Source organism: Aquarana catesbeiana, linkage group LG02 (assembly GCF_042186555.1).
Source record: "Aquarana catesbeiana isolate 2022-GZ linkage group LG02, ASM4218655v1, whole genome shotgun sequence".
Classification (NCBI taxonomy): Eukaryota; Metazoa; Chordata; class Amphibia; order Anura; family Ranidae; genus Aquarana; species Aquarana catesbeiana.
This window is the reverse complement of record NC_133325.1, coordinates 357450677-357464890: the sequence shown is the minus strand read 5'-3', so window position 1 is coordinate 357464890 and position 14214 is coordinate 357450677. Positions and strand designations below refer to the sequence as shown.

Below are 14214 nucleotides of genomic sequence, written 5' to 3'. Positions count from 1 at the left end.
CATCGGGGCGGTCCCAGGAATCAATCACCTGCCTTTCACTTGCAAAGTCCCGCCCTTTGTTCGGACCTACCATGCTTCATGTCTTGTGTGATACAGGTAACAGAGGGGAGGGGGAGTGCTGTGATATTATAGAAGGGGCGGCATGTAATATCGAAGAGGGGAGTCTGTTATGGGGGCTTTGTGATGGGGGGCATCTGTGATATGAGGCAGTCTGATATGGGGGGGATCTGTGATGGCAGAGTCTGTTATGGGGGGATCTGTGATGGGGGGATCTGTGATATGGGGGGGGGCTGTGATATGGGGGGATCTGTGATGGGGGAGTTTGTTATGGGGGGATCTGTGATAGGGGAGTCTGTTATGGGGGAGTCTGTTATGGGGGGTGGATCTGTGATATGGGGGGGACTGTGATATGGGGGATCTGTGATGGGGGAGTCTGTTATGGGGGGTGGATCTGTGATAGGGGGGATCTGTGATAGGGGGGATCTGTGATGGGGAGTCTGTTATCTGTGATATGGGGGGGGGCTGTGATATGGGGGGATCTGTGATATGGGGGGGGACTGTGATATGGGGGGATCTGTGATGGGGGAGTGTTATGGGGGGATCTGTGATGGTGGAGTCTGTTATGGGGGAAGTCTGTTATGGGGGAAGTCTGTTATGGGGGAAGTCTGTGATGGGGAAGTCTGTGATGGGGGGATCTGTGATATGGGGGAGTCTGTGATATGAGGGAGTCTGTTATGGGGGGAGTCTGTGATGTGGGGAGTCTGTGATGTGGGGAGTCTGTGATGTTGGGGATTTGTGATGGAGAGGAGTTTGTGTTGGGGGGATCTGTCATGGGGGCTTTGTTATGGGAGTCTGTGATGGGGAGGGGGGGTCTGTGATTGGGAGGGGTTCTGTAATGAGGGGAGTCTGTGAAATACTGATAAGTTCATATTGATTAAAATTGTTCTTTATTTTAAATATTGTACTGTTTTTTCCTGTTTTTTTTGCACTACAAATAAGATGTGTGCATAGGAATTAGTTCATATTTTTTTTAAACTATAGTGCGGCCCCCCGACAGTCTGATGGACCGTGAACTGGCCCCCTGTTTAAAAAGTTTGAGGACCCCTGTTCTAAACCATACAATGCAGCTTTCATAGTGTCTTCAGTGACATACACAGGGGCTGCAACATTGGGAGAGGCTGCAAAGCCTGACAGGGGCAATGACTCATCCTGTGAGGCTGCCTCCAGTCTTTCTGGGGGATGGTATCCTGCAGGCATGTCCAGAACCCCTAGATTTAGGCGGTGACTTCTTAGTGCCTCTTTTACCTGCCCCTGAAGCCCTCTTACATAGTCCTAAGCTGCAAAAGCAGAGTTACTAGTATAGATGCAGTCAATGTTGTGCCTTAGTCTTACAATATAATCATTAGCTTAGTCTGCACAACCTGATGCCTGAGTAGGTGTCTTAGGTATGCCTGAATCCAAATCCACTGAGATGCTTACTGCCCACAGCTCTGTGTCCCACCACTTACAGGGGCTCCGGCGTCCTGGGCTTTAAACATTGCGGCCGTGCACGCCGCACGTGCACGGCACCCACATCCACGCCCCCCTCCATCCCCGCCGAATCCGCCGTAAAAGCGGTGCGTTTAGGACCATCGTGGCGGCCGGGGGCGAGGGGGGAGAAATGAGACCTCCGGAGGACTATGTGGGACCCCAAGGCTACGTGGGATCCCCCCTTTCAGTTTATGTGGCAGAGCCTGCAGCGGAGGAGGTGAGCGGCTTCACAGACCAGCTTCACTGAGCGTGTATTCTGGAAGGCATGTAAGTAAGCACCAGGTATGTCTCTTACTCCCTCTAGTGGCGGAAACCAGGTAAGATATGAAAACTACTCATAGGAGATAATCCTTAAGGTAAATACCTAGGATTGTGTTCACCTACCTTATCCCTGCCGCAGGAAACTGCTGAGAACAGACAGATCCAATCTTCACCCATCATGGCGGGTAATGCTGTGCCAACCTTCAGGGTTTTGGGTTCCTACTTACAGGATCCTCTTCCCTGGACCTGTAGAAGACTCTGCCAGAAAACTTTTCATGCAACTTTTAATTTTTGCCCAAAAGTGCTGGATCCCAGAGCCCAGTCCTCAAAGAGAGACATTACAGGCAAAACCTTGTTTCTTCTTTCACAAGGCCCGGGTACCATCCACCTTAGGCGTATTTATTGGCCCGAGGTATGGATCTGGTTGTATAGCTCCTAGGCCCCCGCAGAGACCATTAAACAGAGCTCTCTTCTTAGCATATCTTCAACATGACCAAACACCTTAGACACTGGCGAAAAAACTGAGGTACTCTCCATATGGAAGGGGTTATATAGGGGAGGAACTCGCCTTGTAATTAGGGTTGCCAGTGTCCAATCACCTGATGGTGACTATGTAACCCACTTAGTAGTTATCAAAGGCTCTGTGTCCCGTGATGTATGAACAAGAAATTAGATTTGAACAAATACTGGCAGTGCGAATCCTACTTACCCTCTATCTTATTATATCGTCTGAGAAATTAGGTGCCACAACCTTTCTATCAGCCTCCCTAGCTCAGCTTCCACTTTTTCATATTGTTTCAGTTACTGTAGTGAACAGGGTCCTTGTAATAAATGCAGAAGGTGGGAGGCCCTGGGAAACAGGCTACCAGGATCTAGACACCAGTTGTTATTTAGTAGGTGATTCAACTTCCAAACCTCTTTTGACTTCTCAGTCAAATTTCTCTTCACAAAGTGGTAGAATCCTATAGTTCAGGGGTCTCGAAACTTTCAAAACATAGGGCCAATTTGCTGACCTTCAGACTTTATGGGGGCTGCACTGTAGCCAGTGGAAGTAGGAAATGCCCTGGCATTGGTTGGCTTGGCAGACGTTGGGAGTGAAAAAAAAAAAAAATACATCATTGGTGTCAGTGAGAGAATTTGTTCTTCATCTCTAGTGTCAGTGGGAGAAAAAGTACGCCAAGGGCCAGATAAGGGCAGGCAAAGGGTCACATCCAGCCTGCGGGCTGCACTTTGGAGACTCCTGATATAGTTCATTTAATTATAATACACAATAAATCAGTATAACCCGACAGGTAACTGTGAGAAGGGACTAAAATTACAAAACAAAATGTAATCTATCCACATCAGTGTGTAGCATAGTAGATAAGAGGATTAATACTTATTTCAGGACAATGGACAAGAGACATGCAAATCACTCTTTTATGCCCCGACATCCAAATGCACATCTAGAACCATTGCTGTATAGTGCAAACATAGCCTAGTATTACAAAGCCATTTATACCCCTTTCACACTGAGGCAGTTTTCAGGCGTATTAGTGCTAAAAATAGCGCCTGAAAACTGCCTTTCATGCCTCCCCAGTGTGAAAGCTCAAGTGCTTTCACACTGGGGCAGTGCGCTTGCGGGACAGGAAAAAAATTTCTGCAAGCAGCATCTTTTGGGCTGTGTAGGAGCGCTGTACCACCCCTGCCTATTGGAATGAATGGGCAGCGCTTCCGAAAAGCGCCTGAAAAGCACTTTGGAAGCGCCGCAACACGGGCGCTTTTAACCCCTTTTTAACACCCCTTCTTGGGGGTTAAAAGCGCCCTGCTAGCGGCCAAAAAGTGCCGCTTAAACAGTGGTTGTCCCAGTGTGAAAGCAGCCTTAAGCCTTGTACACACGATCGGATTTTCCGATGAGAATTGTGTGATGACAGGCTGTTGGCGGAAAATCTGACCGTGTGTATGCTCCATCGGACAATTGTTGGCGGATTTTCCGCGGACAAATGTTGGATGGCAGGCTTATAAATTTCCCACGGACAAATGTCTGTTGACAGTTTTTCCGAGCATGTGTACAAAAGTCCAAACACGCATGCTCGGAAGCAAGGATGAGCCAGAAGCGGTCGGTCTTGTAAACTAGCGTTCGTAATTGAGAATTAACATTTGTGACGTGGCAAATTATGAAATCTCCAAATGCAGTGCACATTCTCTTCTTCTTTAATGGGATAATAATGAAGCTGCTTTGCTGGTGATACTGATGGAGTTATTGCAAACGAATTTACAAATCTTTTTTTTTTTCTAGTGATATCAACAATAAAATTATTTATTTATTTATTTTTTAAGTTACCACAGCACCATTATCCCGTAGTTTTTAAGATCAAAGATACAACTATGTTGGTGTCCCTTGTTAATTTTACATTGTGTTTTTTTTAAATGTAACTGCCTACTCCCAAACTGTCATTTGAAGTAAAACACCTAGCCAAGTATTATTCTCCACAATTTTTCTATTGTGCATTAAAAAAAGAAAACAAATAAAATTAGACATGCTATCTGCCAATAGAACTTAACCAAAAAGTTAATTCTATGCATCCAAAAATATAGAAAATATACCAAATCAAATCATTATTCAACCAAAAAAATAATGTCAAAGCAATAACTCCAAGGCCAATAATAAATAACACGTTATCTCCTCCGATTATGCAACATGTCTGGTTGACGAATGGCCGTTCAGAAACGAAATGAAAAGCGCAAAATGAAAAGCGCGAATCAACACTCACCATACTTCTACTAACACGAAATTAGCAAAAGGAGCCCAAAGTGTGGCGCTAAAGAGCTGAAAAAATATGTAGTACGTCACTACGTTCGGGATTGTTGGCCAACAATTGTGTGCCGTGTGTATGCAAGACAAGTTTGGGCCAACGCCCTTCGGACAAAAGTCCACGGTTTTGTTGACCAACAATCGGATCGTGTATAAGAGGCTTTATTGTAAATTGCATACAGCTGTGTTTCAGGCCTTGAGGAAGGCAATAAAACAGTTCCCACATTGTAAGCTTTAGTTGTAAAAAGCCTTCAGTATATTACAATATGCAAAAAGAAACAAGTGTGCAGTGATGTAATCAATATTTAGCCAGAGAAACTTTAACAGTCCAAGAATGAACCGTATTTTTCCTTTGAGCAATCTTCTGTAACTTGTAGATTAGTAGGCATTTAGAGCAACCACTTCAGCCCCGGAAGGATTTACCCCTTTAATGACCAGGCCATTTTTTGCGATACGGCACTGCGTCACTTTAACTGACAATTGCACGGTCATGCGACGTTTTAACAAAATTGATGTCTTTTTTTTCCCACAAATAGAGCTTTCTTTTGGTGGTATTTGATTACATCTGCAGTTTTTATTTTTTGCGCTATAAACAAAAAAACACAGACAATTTGAAAATAAAACAATATTTTTTACTTTTTGCTATAATAAATATCCCCCCCAAAAAAGTAAAACAAATTTCTTCATCAGTTTAGGCCAATATGTATTCTTCTACATATTTTTTGTAAAAAAAAAAAAAAAAATCGCAATAAGCGTCTATCGATTGGTTTGCACAAAAGTTATAGCGACTACAAAATGGGGTATACATTTATGGCATTTTTATTATTATTTTTTTTTTTTTTTACTAGTAATGGCAGTGATCAGTGATTTTTAGCGGGACTGCGATATTGCGGCGGACAGACCGGAAACTTTTGACACTTTTGGGAATAGTGACATTTATACAGTGATCAGTGCTATAAAAATGCACTGATTACTGTATAAATGATACTGGCAGGGAAGGGGTTAACACTAGGGGGTGATCAAGGGGTTAAGTGTGTCCTAGGGAGGTGCTTTCTAACTGTGGGGGGAGTGGAATGACTGGGAGTACAGAAAGATCGCTGTTCCTGATCACTGCTTTGTTTACATTGGCAGATCCCCGTTCTGCCTCTCTGTGGATCGATCGCAAGTGGCCGGCAGACATCGCGGCCGCCGGCCACACGCATCAGATCTGGTGCTGCGCCGCGAGTGTGCACGACCCCGGTGACACGCGCATGCCCACTGTATCTATTACCTGAAGGGCCATACCCGTATGGCGATTCACGCAATAGAGCCGTCCTGCCACAGTATAACTGCGGTGGCTGGTCGGCAAGTGGTTAAAATGGTGTTAAACCCAAAAGCAAACATTTATTATATTGCAGCTTACCAATTCTTAGATGTGATGGCTGTATTCGTTTTCCTTTTTAGTCTTTCTTTCTTTTATTTTTATTTGGTAATTCAGCCAGTAAGTCTGCTGTTTTTCAGAAGTACAAGCTCTCCAGCAGAAAGTATCAGTTTACATGGATGGGACAATCCATTTACCACTTGCAGGGGTGATTAAAATGATCATCTTTTATTTATTCATGTAAAACCTTTTCCTTTATAAGGAAAAAAACTGCTGTAAGTGATTATAAAGTCTGGAGTTTGGTTTCAGATTGTTATTGTATTCAAATCCGCCAAGCTCTTCAAGTTAAGAAGCAGGTGATTGGTTACTAGACAGCGGAGCGGTCCCATCAATCAATCACCTACCTTTCATATGAAAAGTCCCGCCCTTCGTCCGGACCTGCCATACTTCCCGTATGTGTAAATAAGGTATGGGAGGGGAGTGCTGCGATCTTATGGAAAGGGCAGTCTGTAATATCAATGGAGGACTGTGTTGGGGATCTGTGATGGAGAGGGGTCTGTGATGGAGAGGGATCGTGTGATGGGGGGATCATGTGATGGGGGGGGTTTCGTGTGATGGGGGGGTTTCGTGTGATGGGGGGATCTGTGATGAGGGAAGTCTGTGATGGGGGGGACTCTGTGATGGGGGGATCTGTGATGGGGGGGATCTGTGTTAGGGGGGGATCTGTGATGGAGAGGAGTCTGTGATGAGGGGGATCTGTGCTGGAGAGAAGTCTGTGATGGAGAGGAGTCTGTGATGGGGGGACGGGACTCTGTGATGGAGAGGAGTCTGTGATGAGGGGGGATCTGAGATGGGGGTGAGTCTGTGATGGGGGGATCTGTGATGGAGAGGGGTCTGATGGAGGAGGGAGGGGGTCTGTGATTGAGAGGAGACTGTGATGAGGGGGATTTGTGATGAGGGAATTTGATGGGGGGGGGGATCTGTGATGTGGAGAGTCTGTGATGTGGGGATCTGTGATGAGGGAAGTCTGTAATGAGGAGGGATCTGTAATGAGGAGGTATCTGTGATGAGGGGAGTCTGTGATGGGGTATCTGTGATGCAAAAGAGTCTCTGATGGGGGTATCTTTGATGGAGAGGAGTCTACGATGGGGGGGGGGGTCTGTGATGGAGAGGAGTCTGTGATTGGGGGGGTGCTCTGTGATGAGGGGAGTCTGTGATTGGGGGGGTGCTCTGTGATGAGGGGGGTCTGTGATGAGGGAAGGTCTGTGATGAGGGGATGTCTGTGATGGAGAGATCTGTGATTGAGAGATCAGTGATGAGGAGGAGTCTGTGATGAGGGGGGTTTGTGATGGGGGATGTCTGTCATAGTGGGGTCTGCGATGGGGGGAGTCTGTGATGGAGAGGAGTCTGTGATGGGGGATATGGATGAAGAGGAGTCTGTGATGGGGGATCTGTGATGAGGGGGGCTGGGGTGGGGGGAGGGATCTGTGGTGGGATGGTCCGTGATAGGGGGTGGATCTGTGATGGGGGCTCTGTGATGAGGGGAGTCTGTGATGGGGGATCTGTGATGGAGAGGAGTCTGTGATGGGGGGATCTGTGATGGGATGGTCTGTGATAAGGGGAGTCTGCGATATGGAGTTTGTGGTTTGGAATTGAACATAATGGTATGTCATATCACTTTGCATATAGAGAAGGTGCTGATGCATGTATATCTGACTTCCTGATAAATTTAATTTTAGTTATAACTATCATGATATAAAAAATGGATGTGGAGGCCTTTTGGTGGGCGTGATTTTTTTTTTGAGAGAGGGGGTCAGCATTTCGTTCTTGGATCCAGGCAGCACAATGTCTTGGGCCAGCCCTGATAATGGCAGTTTGTGTTTACTGTGGAAAGATTTCAAAATAAAGTTTGTCATTTTTACCAGGAAGGATTCTATAGGATTTTTTTTAACACATAGTAAAAAAAGATTTAAAACATCAGTTTTAATTGACCCTAAAGCATAGTAGTTTCCAAGTAAATTAGTGAAGGTACAGGTTCACTTCTCTAAAGCACACTTTTTTTTTCTTTTTTTTTTTCACCAGCTATTTCTGAAAATCCCATTACAGTCTTGCCACAACAATTTAATGCTGTGGTACATATGGGGCCTCCACGGGTGCCTCCATGGGGCTTAAGTGAGTATTATTATGTATGATTTTTTGGGGGGGGTTTGCACAACATTACCAGCCTGCATATATCATTTCTTTGTGTTTATTACAGATCCTGAATATTATGGCAAGACAGAAAATACAAATTCACATACACCTAACCCAAATGACAGATATTCCAGTGCATCCTATGATTCTGTAGGCAGCATTTCAGGCTATTCTAACTATTCTGATTCAGCTGCAGCAGGTAAGACATTCAAAGAGCCTACGTTAAAGGGGGACTGTAGATTTTCTTTTGTTTTTTTTTTAAGATAAAGAGATTTAAAGAGATATGACTATACTGAAATAAATATACAGTATCGTAATTGCTGACATTGTTGACCATCCTACAAAAATGCTAGCTGTCACTGGTTTTCTTTACTTTAACTTTAAACAAAAATCAGCGTATAACACACACAGGCATATAACACGCACATTCATTTTAAGAGGGAAGTTTCAGGAAAAAAAATTTAATTTTAAATAAGGAACTTTGAAGCAAAATAAGGGTCAGTGCCCATCTGCAGCCTCACCATTGACATCAATACAGCCTGATCAATGCCCATCTGCACCCTCACCATTGCCATCAATGCAGCACCCTTACTATTGCCATCAATGCAGCAGCCTCACAATTGCCATCAGTGCAGCCTGATCGATGCCCATCTGCAGCCTAGATGGGACAGGGAGGGGGCGGGAAGAGCGCCGACAGATTATATACAGTGAGAATCTCCTATGATAGACAGAACAGTGGTCCAATGGCGGCCCAGGAGACGGGACTTCCTATTACAGAGGCCGCCAAGTAAACAGGAGATTCTCAGTATGTAATCTGATGGCGCTCATCCCGCCCCCCTCCCTGTCCCCTCCGAGGCAGCTAAAATTGAAGTATTGGCGTATAACACGCACACGCTATTTGCACCAGATTTTCATGGTGAAAAAGTGAGTGTTATACGCCAATAAATACAGTATTTCAGTCGTAATTCCAAGTCTACATACTTATTCTTGGCCAGTCAATCAGAACTATTAAAGAAATTTGATGAGGTGACAGCTCACATCCATTTTAGTAAAACGTTTCTGTATGTTTGTGTTAAAAACCTTATTTCCTGTAGCGTTTGGTATTTTGTATGAACATGTACATTAATATTTGGTCAACTCTGAAGAGTGTACTTAAAATTTAAGCCTCAATCTTGTTCTATCTCTTGAGAACTTAGCTTTGCTATATACTAGTAGATTTGCTAACAAATGTTCATGTTTGTACAAATTATTATTATGTAATTCATGTATTCATGTAAACATTCCTACAAAAATGATTTGTACATTCAATGAATGGATGAATGTCATTTGAAAGTACATCAAAATGTTGTTTGCTTTAACCATTTGATTTTGTAAGGAATGTGATTTCCAAAAGAAAACCACATTCACTGTTAGAAATGGCTAGTTCGAGAAAAATGTTTTCATCCTGCTCCTTTGAATATTCTCATCATGTTGTTAAAAAAATGAAGGTCAGTTTGACCCCACTAATAATGAAAAAAACGATCGAACATTCTTAAAATGATCAGGGCTAGGTTCCTTTCTCTTCGGAGGAGGGCCATGCGTACACCCTGTGCACATTTTTTGTGCTTCACTTTTGCATCCTCACTTTTTTTATGCACTGATTGTTAGGTTTTGTGAGTGTGTTTCACTACTTCAAAACGTTTTCAGGTTTCATATTATTATTTTTTTTAAACCACATTCTGCTTTTAGGTGCCAAAATCGGAATCCCTAGCCTTGCTTACACTTTCTTCAACCCTATTGTTACACACATGGGTCAAATAAATGAAAGAGTCTTTGGTCCTTGTAATAAATGAAGATGTTAGGAGGTCCACCAATTTTGCATTTGGCTTTGCAAGCTTCGGGTTCCTGGAAGGACCCCTTCGTTTTTTTTAATCCAGAAAAAAGTCTTTATTTGAATACATACAGTCCAAAAATCAGCAGTAGCTCTTATTCACCACATACAAATTCCAATAGTCATATGGAACATTACATATTCATAGCAGCCACCGTCATCATGAAGCACATATCTTAGATCCATAAACCGCCTTACGGTGCAACAAAATTCTGTCCATAATCAGATCCTTCGGGGCCAGCCCCGACACCTCCAACCACGGACCCCACAGCTTTTCAAATTTTTTGGTGCACCCCTATGCTGGTAAATATTTTTTTCCATTCTCATTGTATTTCCCACTGCAGCGATCCATTCCTTGACCGTAGGGGGTGATTCAGATTTCCAATGTAGCATTATCAGTTTACGGGCTAGAAAAAGGGTCCTCGTAAGGGCTTCTCTGGTGTGGTGTTCCCATTCAAATTCCTCTAAAATATTCAGCAGGCAGTGTTTGGGGTCTAACGGGACTGACACCTGGAACACTGTATTCAAGGTATCAGTCACCCCCTTCCAGTATATGTGTAATTTGGGACAACGCCACAGCATATGTATCAAATCACCCTGATCCCACTTGCATCTAGTGCATGTTGGTGTGAGAAGCAGTCCCATATTATGTAACCTATGAGGTGTGTAGTAGACTCTCAAAAGGGTATACAGCTGTGTCAGCCGCTAAGTCACATTTAAGGAGCAGATGGTCACTGCCTGTAGGGCTTCCTCCCACTGGTCCTCATCTAGTGGGCCTACGTCAACTTCCCATTTCATTTTCACTTTCAAGGGGTGTTTTTTAAGGTACCGGTGCAGCAATATATTATAGCTTTGGATATAAAACCCTTAGAGGTCTCCGCTGCCTTAAGCTGAGAGAACAGGGGTACTATAATGGCATGTCTGAGTTGCATGTAGTAGAAACGTGACGCTAAGTAGTACAGCCACGGCTTTGGCAATGCAAGGTCTCCATTGTCTTTAAGACGTTGCAGGTGTTCCAATTTTATTCTAGGGGGCCGGTTTTTCCATATTAGCGTGCGGAATATAGAATTTATTATCATAAAGATTTTCAGCGGGACCACCACGGGAGAGTTGTGAAGCATGTATAAAAGCTGGGGCATAAGAATCATTTTAAGATTCACTTTGCCCGCAACTGACATACACAAAGCATTCCAGGTTTTTACACGTAATTGGAATCGTGTCAGGAGGGGGGAGATGTTGAGCTGACTGTACTCCCTAATTCTTGGGGTCACCCATATCCCCAAATATTTAAAAGAGGTAGCTATTGGGATGTCCCAATGCTGCAATTGTTCTTCATCTATTGGCATCAATGCGAACTTGGTCCAGTTAATTTTGAGGCCGGAAAACTTCCCAAAACGGACGATAGTATCCATTGTTTCCTTCAGGGATTGTTCCGTATTTCCCGGCAGAATCATCGTATCGTCTGCATAGAGCATCACTTTTTCCTGTCTATCTCCGTAGCAGAAGCCGGTGATACCTGGGTTATCCCTAACCCGAATAGCCAGTGGTTCTATGGCCAGGGCAAATAGCAGGGGTGATAAAGGACACCCCTGTCTGGTGCCCTGTCCCAAAGCAAAGGACAGCGACAACCTACCCGCCTCTCTTATACTGTAGATGCCTGGGAGCGGTAATACAACAAACGCACCCAAGAGATATATACCTCCCCAAAGCCAAAATGTCTCAACACCTCCCAAAGGTAGGGCCACTCTACACTGTCAAAGGATTTAATAGCATCAAGAGACAGCAGAGCTCTGTGACCAACATTATCAGCTTGGGATTGCATATTGAGAAAAAGCCTTCTTATGTTAACTGCCGTGGATTTATTGGACATAAAGCCAGCCTGGTCCACATGTATAACCAACGTAATGACCTTATTTAGCCTAAGGGCCAGCACTTTAGCTAATATCTTAATATCCAATTGTAATAGTGATATAGGCCTATATGAGGCCGGGTCTACTGGATCCTTACCAGGTTTTAGTATTAACACTATGTTGGCTTTAAACATAGAGGGTGGTAGGACATTTTGTTCCCTAGCTGCATTGAACACCCTTAGCAATCGGGGTAACAATAATTCTGAGTAATGCTTATAAATTTCCATGAGGGGACTGTCTCCCCCGGAGCTTTACAATTGGAAAAGGCTGCAACCGCTGCTTGTAACGCCTCTAGCATAAACGGAGAATCAAGTTCCCTGCATTGAGACTCAGTGAGACGTGGAAATGTTATCCCAGATAAGTAGTTTGTCAATTCCTCAGGATCATACTCCGAGGCCGGGAGATATAGTGTTTCATAGAATTCCACCAGTGCCTGCAGTATCAGATCCGGGGAGTGGACAAGGCACCCTCTATTGTTTTTTATCGCTGATCTGATCTGAGTTGGCAACTCTAGCTAGGAGATGGCCCGTTGTCTCTCCTTCCTTGAAAAATGCTGTTTTTGAGAAGAACCTCTTGTTTCCGCTGACGAGGCCAGCAAGTGCTTGTACGCAGATTGAGCCGACTGCCAGGCCTCCCTGGCGGAATCAGTAGGATCCTATACATATTTCAGCTCAAGTAAGTGCACTTGTGATTCTAATTCACCTCTCAGTCCCTCAGAATGCTTTTTTACTTTAATAATCTCAGCAATAAGAAGTCCCCTAAGTTATGCCTTAAATGCCTCCCATTCAATAAGGGTAGATTCCGGATCGTGTTGGACAGTAAAAAACCCCCGGATGCCCGCTCCAGGAGAGGTAAATAACTTGAGCCAGATGTGCGTTGAATTTCCAAGGGGCTTTTGGTAATGTGGACAATGGCGCTACAGTGAGGCATACCACCATATAGGAGTCATCTGAAACACATCTGGGTTTATAGGAAATTTCCGAAACTGAGGGGAGCATAGCCGAGTTGCCCACTGCTAAATCGATCTTCGAGAGGGATCCACGTGACTTCAAAAAGCAGGAGAACTGTTTCACTGCAGGGTTTCGATGTCTCCACAGATTTATCCACTACTTCCTGTTGTATTCTTGCCAGAGGGGTCTCCCTGCGAAGCGAGCAGTTCAGCCAATAGTTAAAGTCCCCCAAAAGCAGTAGTGGGAGGTCCGGCTTTCCCTCCAGAAATTCTATGAAAAGTCGGAGTACCCGAGCATCAAATGGGGGGATATGTACACACATGCCAAAATACTTTTCAAGAGCCCAATACAGCAGTATAAAAACACAAACCTTCTGTTAGGGTCTACCTTAGTGGCATATTCCTGGTAATCCAAGGACCTGTGTATCACAACACACCCCCGAGAGAATGAGGTGTGAGTGGAGTGGTACACCCAACCTATTCATGGGTATTTCAGACAGCTCTTAGTTCCTGCCGTCAGATGCGTTTCCTGAAAACATAAAATAGCAGGGTAAAATTTTTTTAAGCATGCAAAGATCATTGTACGTTTAAGGGGGGAGTTCATGCCCCTGATATTCCAGGAGATCACCAGAATGCCCACCATTCTAAGAGCATAGTTAGTGTCCAGGTAGGGCACATGGTCTTCGCCATGAAGCAATAGTCGGCAAGAGCATATTGGAAAGTGTAGTGGCAATGTACTGTAGCAGCAGTTTAGCTAAAGGAGGGGACAGTAGTAGTCAGGTTTTCATACATCTTTGGACTGTAGGGTAGTGTGTAGTATGGATAGCAACACTGCACAATGGTGCCAACAGACATCATTGCACTAGCGTTGAGGTATCGACTTTCCAGGTATATAGCATCTGCGCCAGAAATATCAGATAAAGGACCAAGAAGAAAAACCAAACAGTCTAAAGCCGCCAACCGGGCATGTCTAAAAACACTAACGTAGCCTAATAGTAGGCGGACGGATTGTCGTCTCATTGCAAGAAATAACAAGTAATATAGTCACAGTTGAGTTTCTAGTGCTTGTAAAAAATATAATGTCCCCCAGCAAAAAAGGAGAAAAGCACAAGGGAAGAAAATCATTTGAGAGGCGTCCTATTGGACAGAAGAGCCTAGTAGTTGGTCATGTCCTTCTGTTCTTACCCCCAAAAGGAAGCTGCTGGATCAGTTCACATCTGTTCCAGCTCGGCATTGACATAGGGCCTGCTCGTTGTGGTCTAGCCACGCAGCTGCTTCTCTAGCCGAATCAAAGAACTGAGCATGTCCTTCAGCAGTAACACACAGTTTAGCTGGGCAGAGCATGGC

The 14214-nt window shown here is 44.3% G+C and overlaps 1 protein-coding gene across 7 annotated transcripts in view; it reads left to right on the top strand.

Annotated features, from left to right (window-relative positions):
- Positions 1–14214, top strand: part of SCIMP (SLP adaptor and CSK interacting membrane protein) — a 72551-nt gene that overhangs the window by 51781 nt on the left and 6556 nt on the right. For all 7 annotated transcript variants that reach the window (XM_073615017.1, XM_073615016.1, XM_073615013.1 and 4 more), the window contains 2 exons: positions 8028–8117; positions 8203–8337. In XM_073615017.1, coding sequence (XP_073471118.1) covers positions 8028–8117; positions 8203–8337 — 225 coding nt within the window. The remainder of the gene's footprint in view (positions 1–8027; positions 8118–8202; positions 8338–14214) is intronic.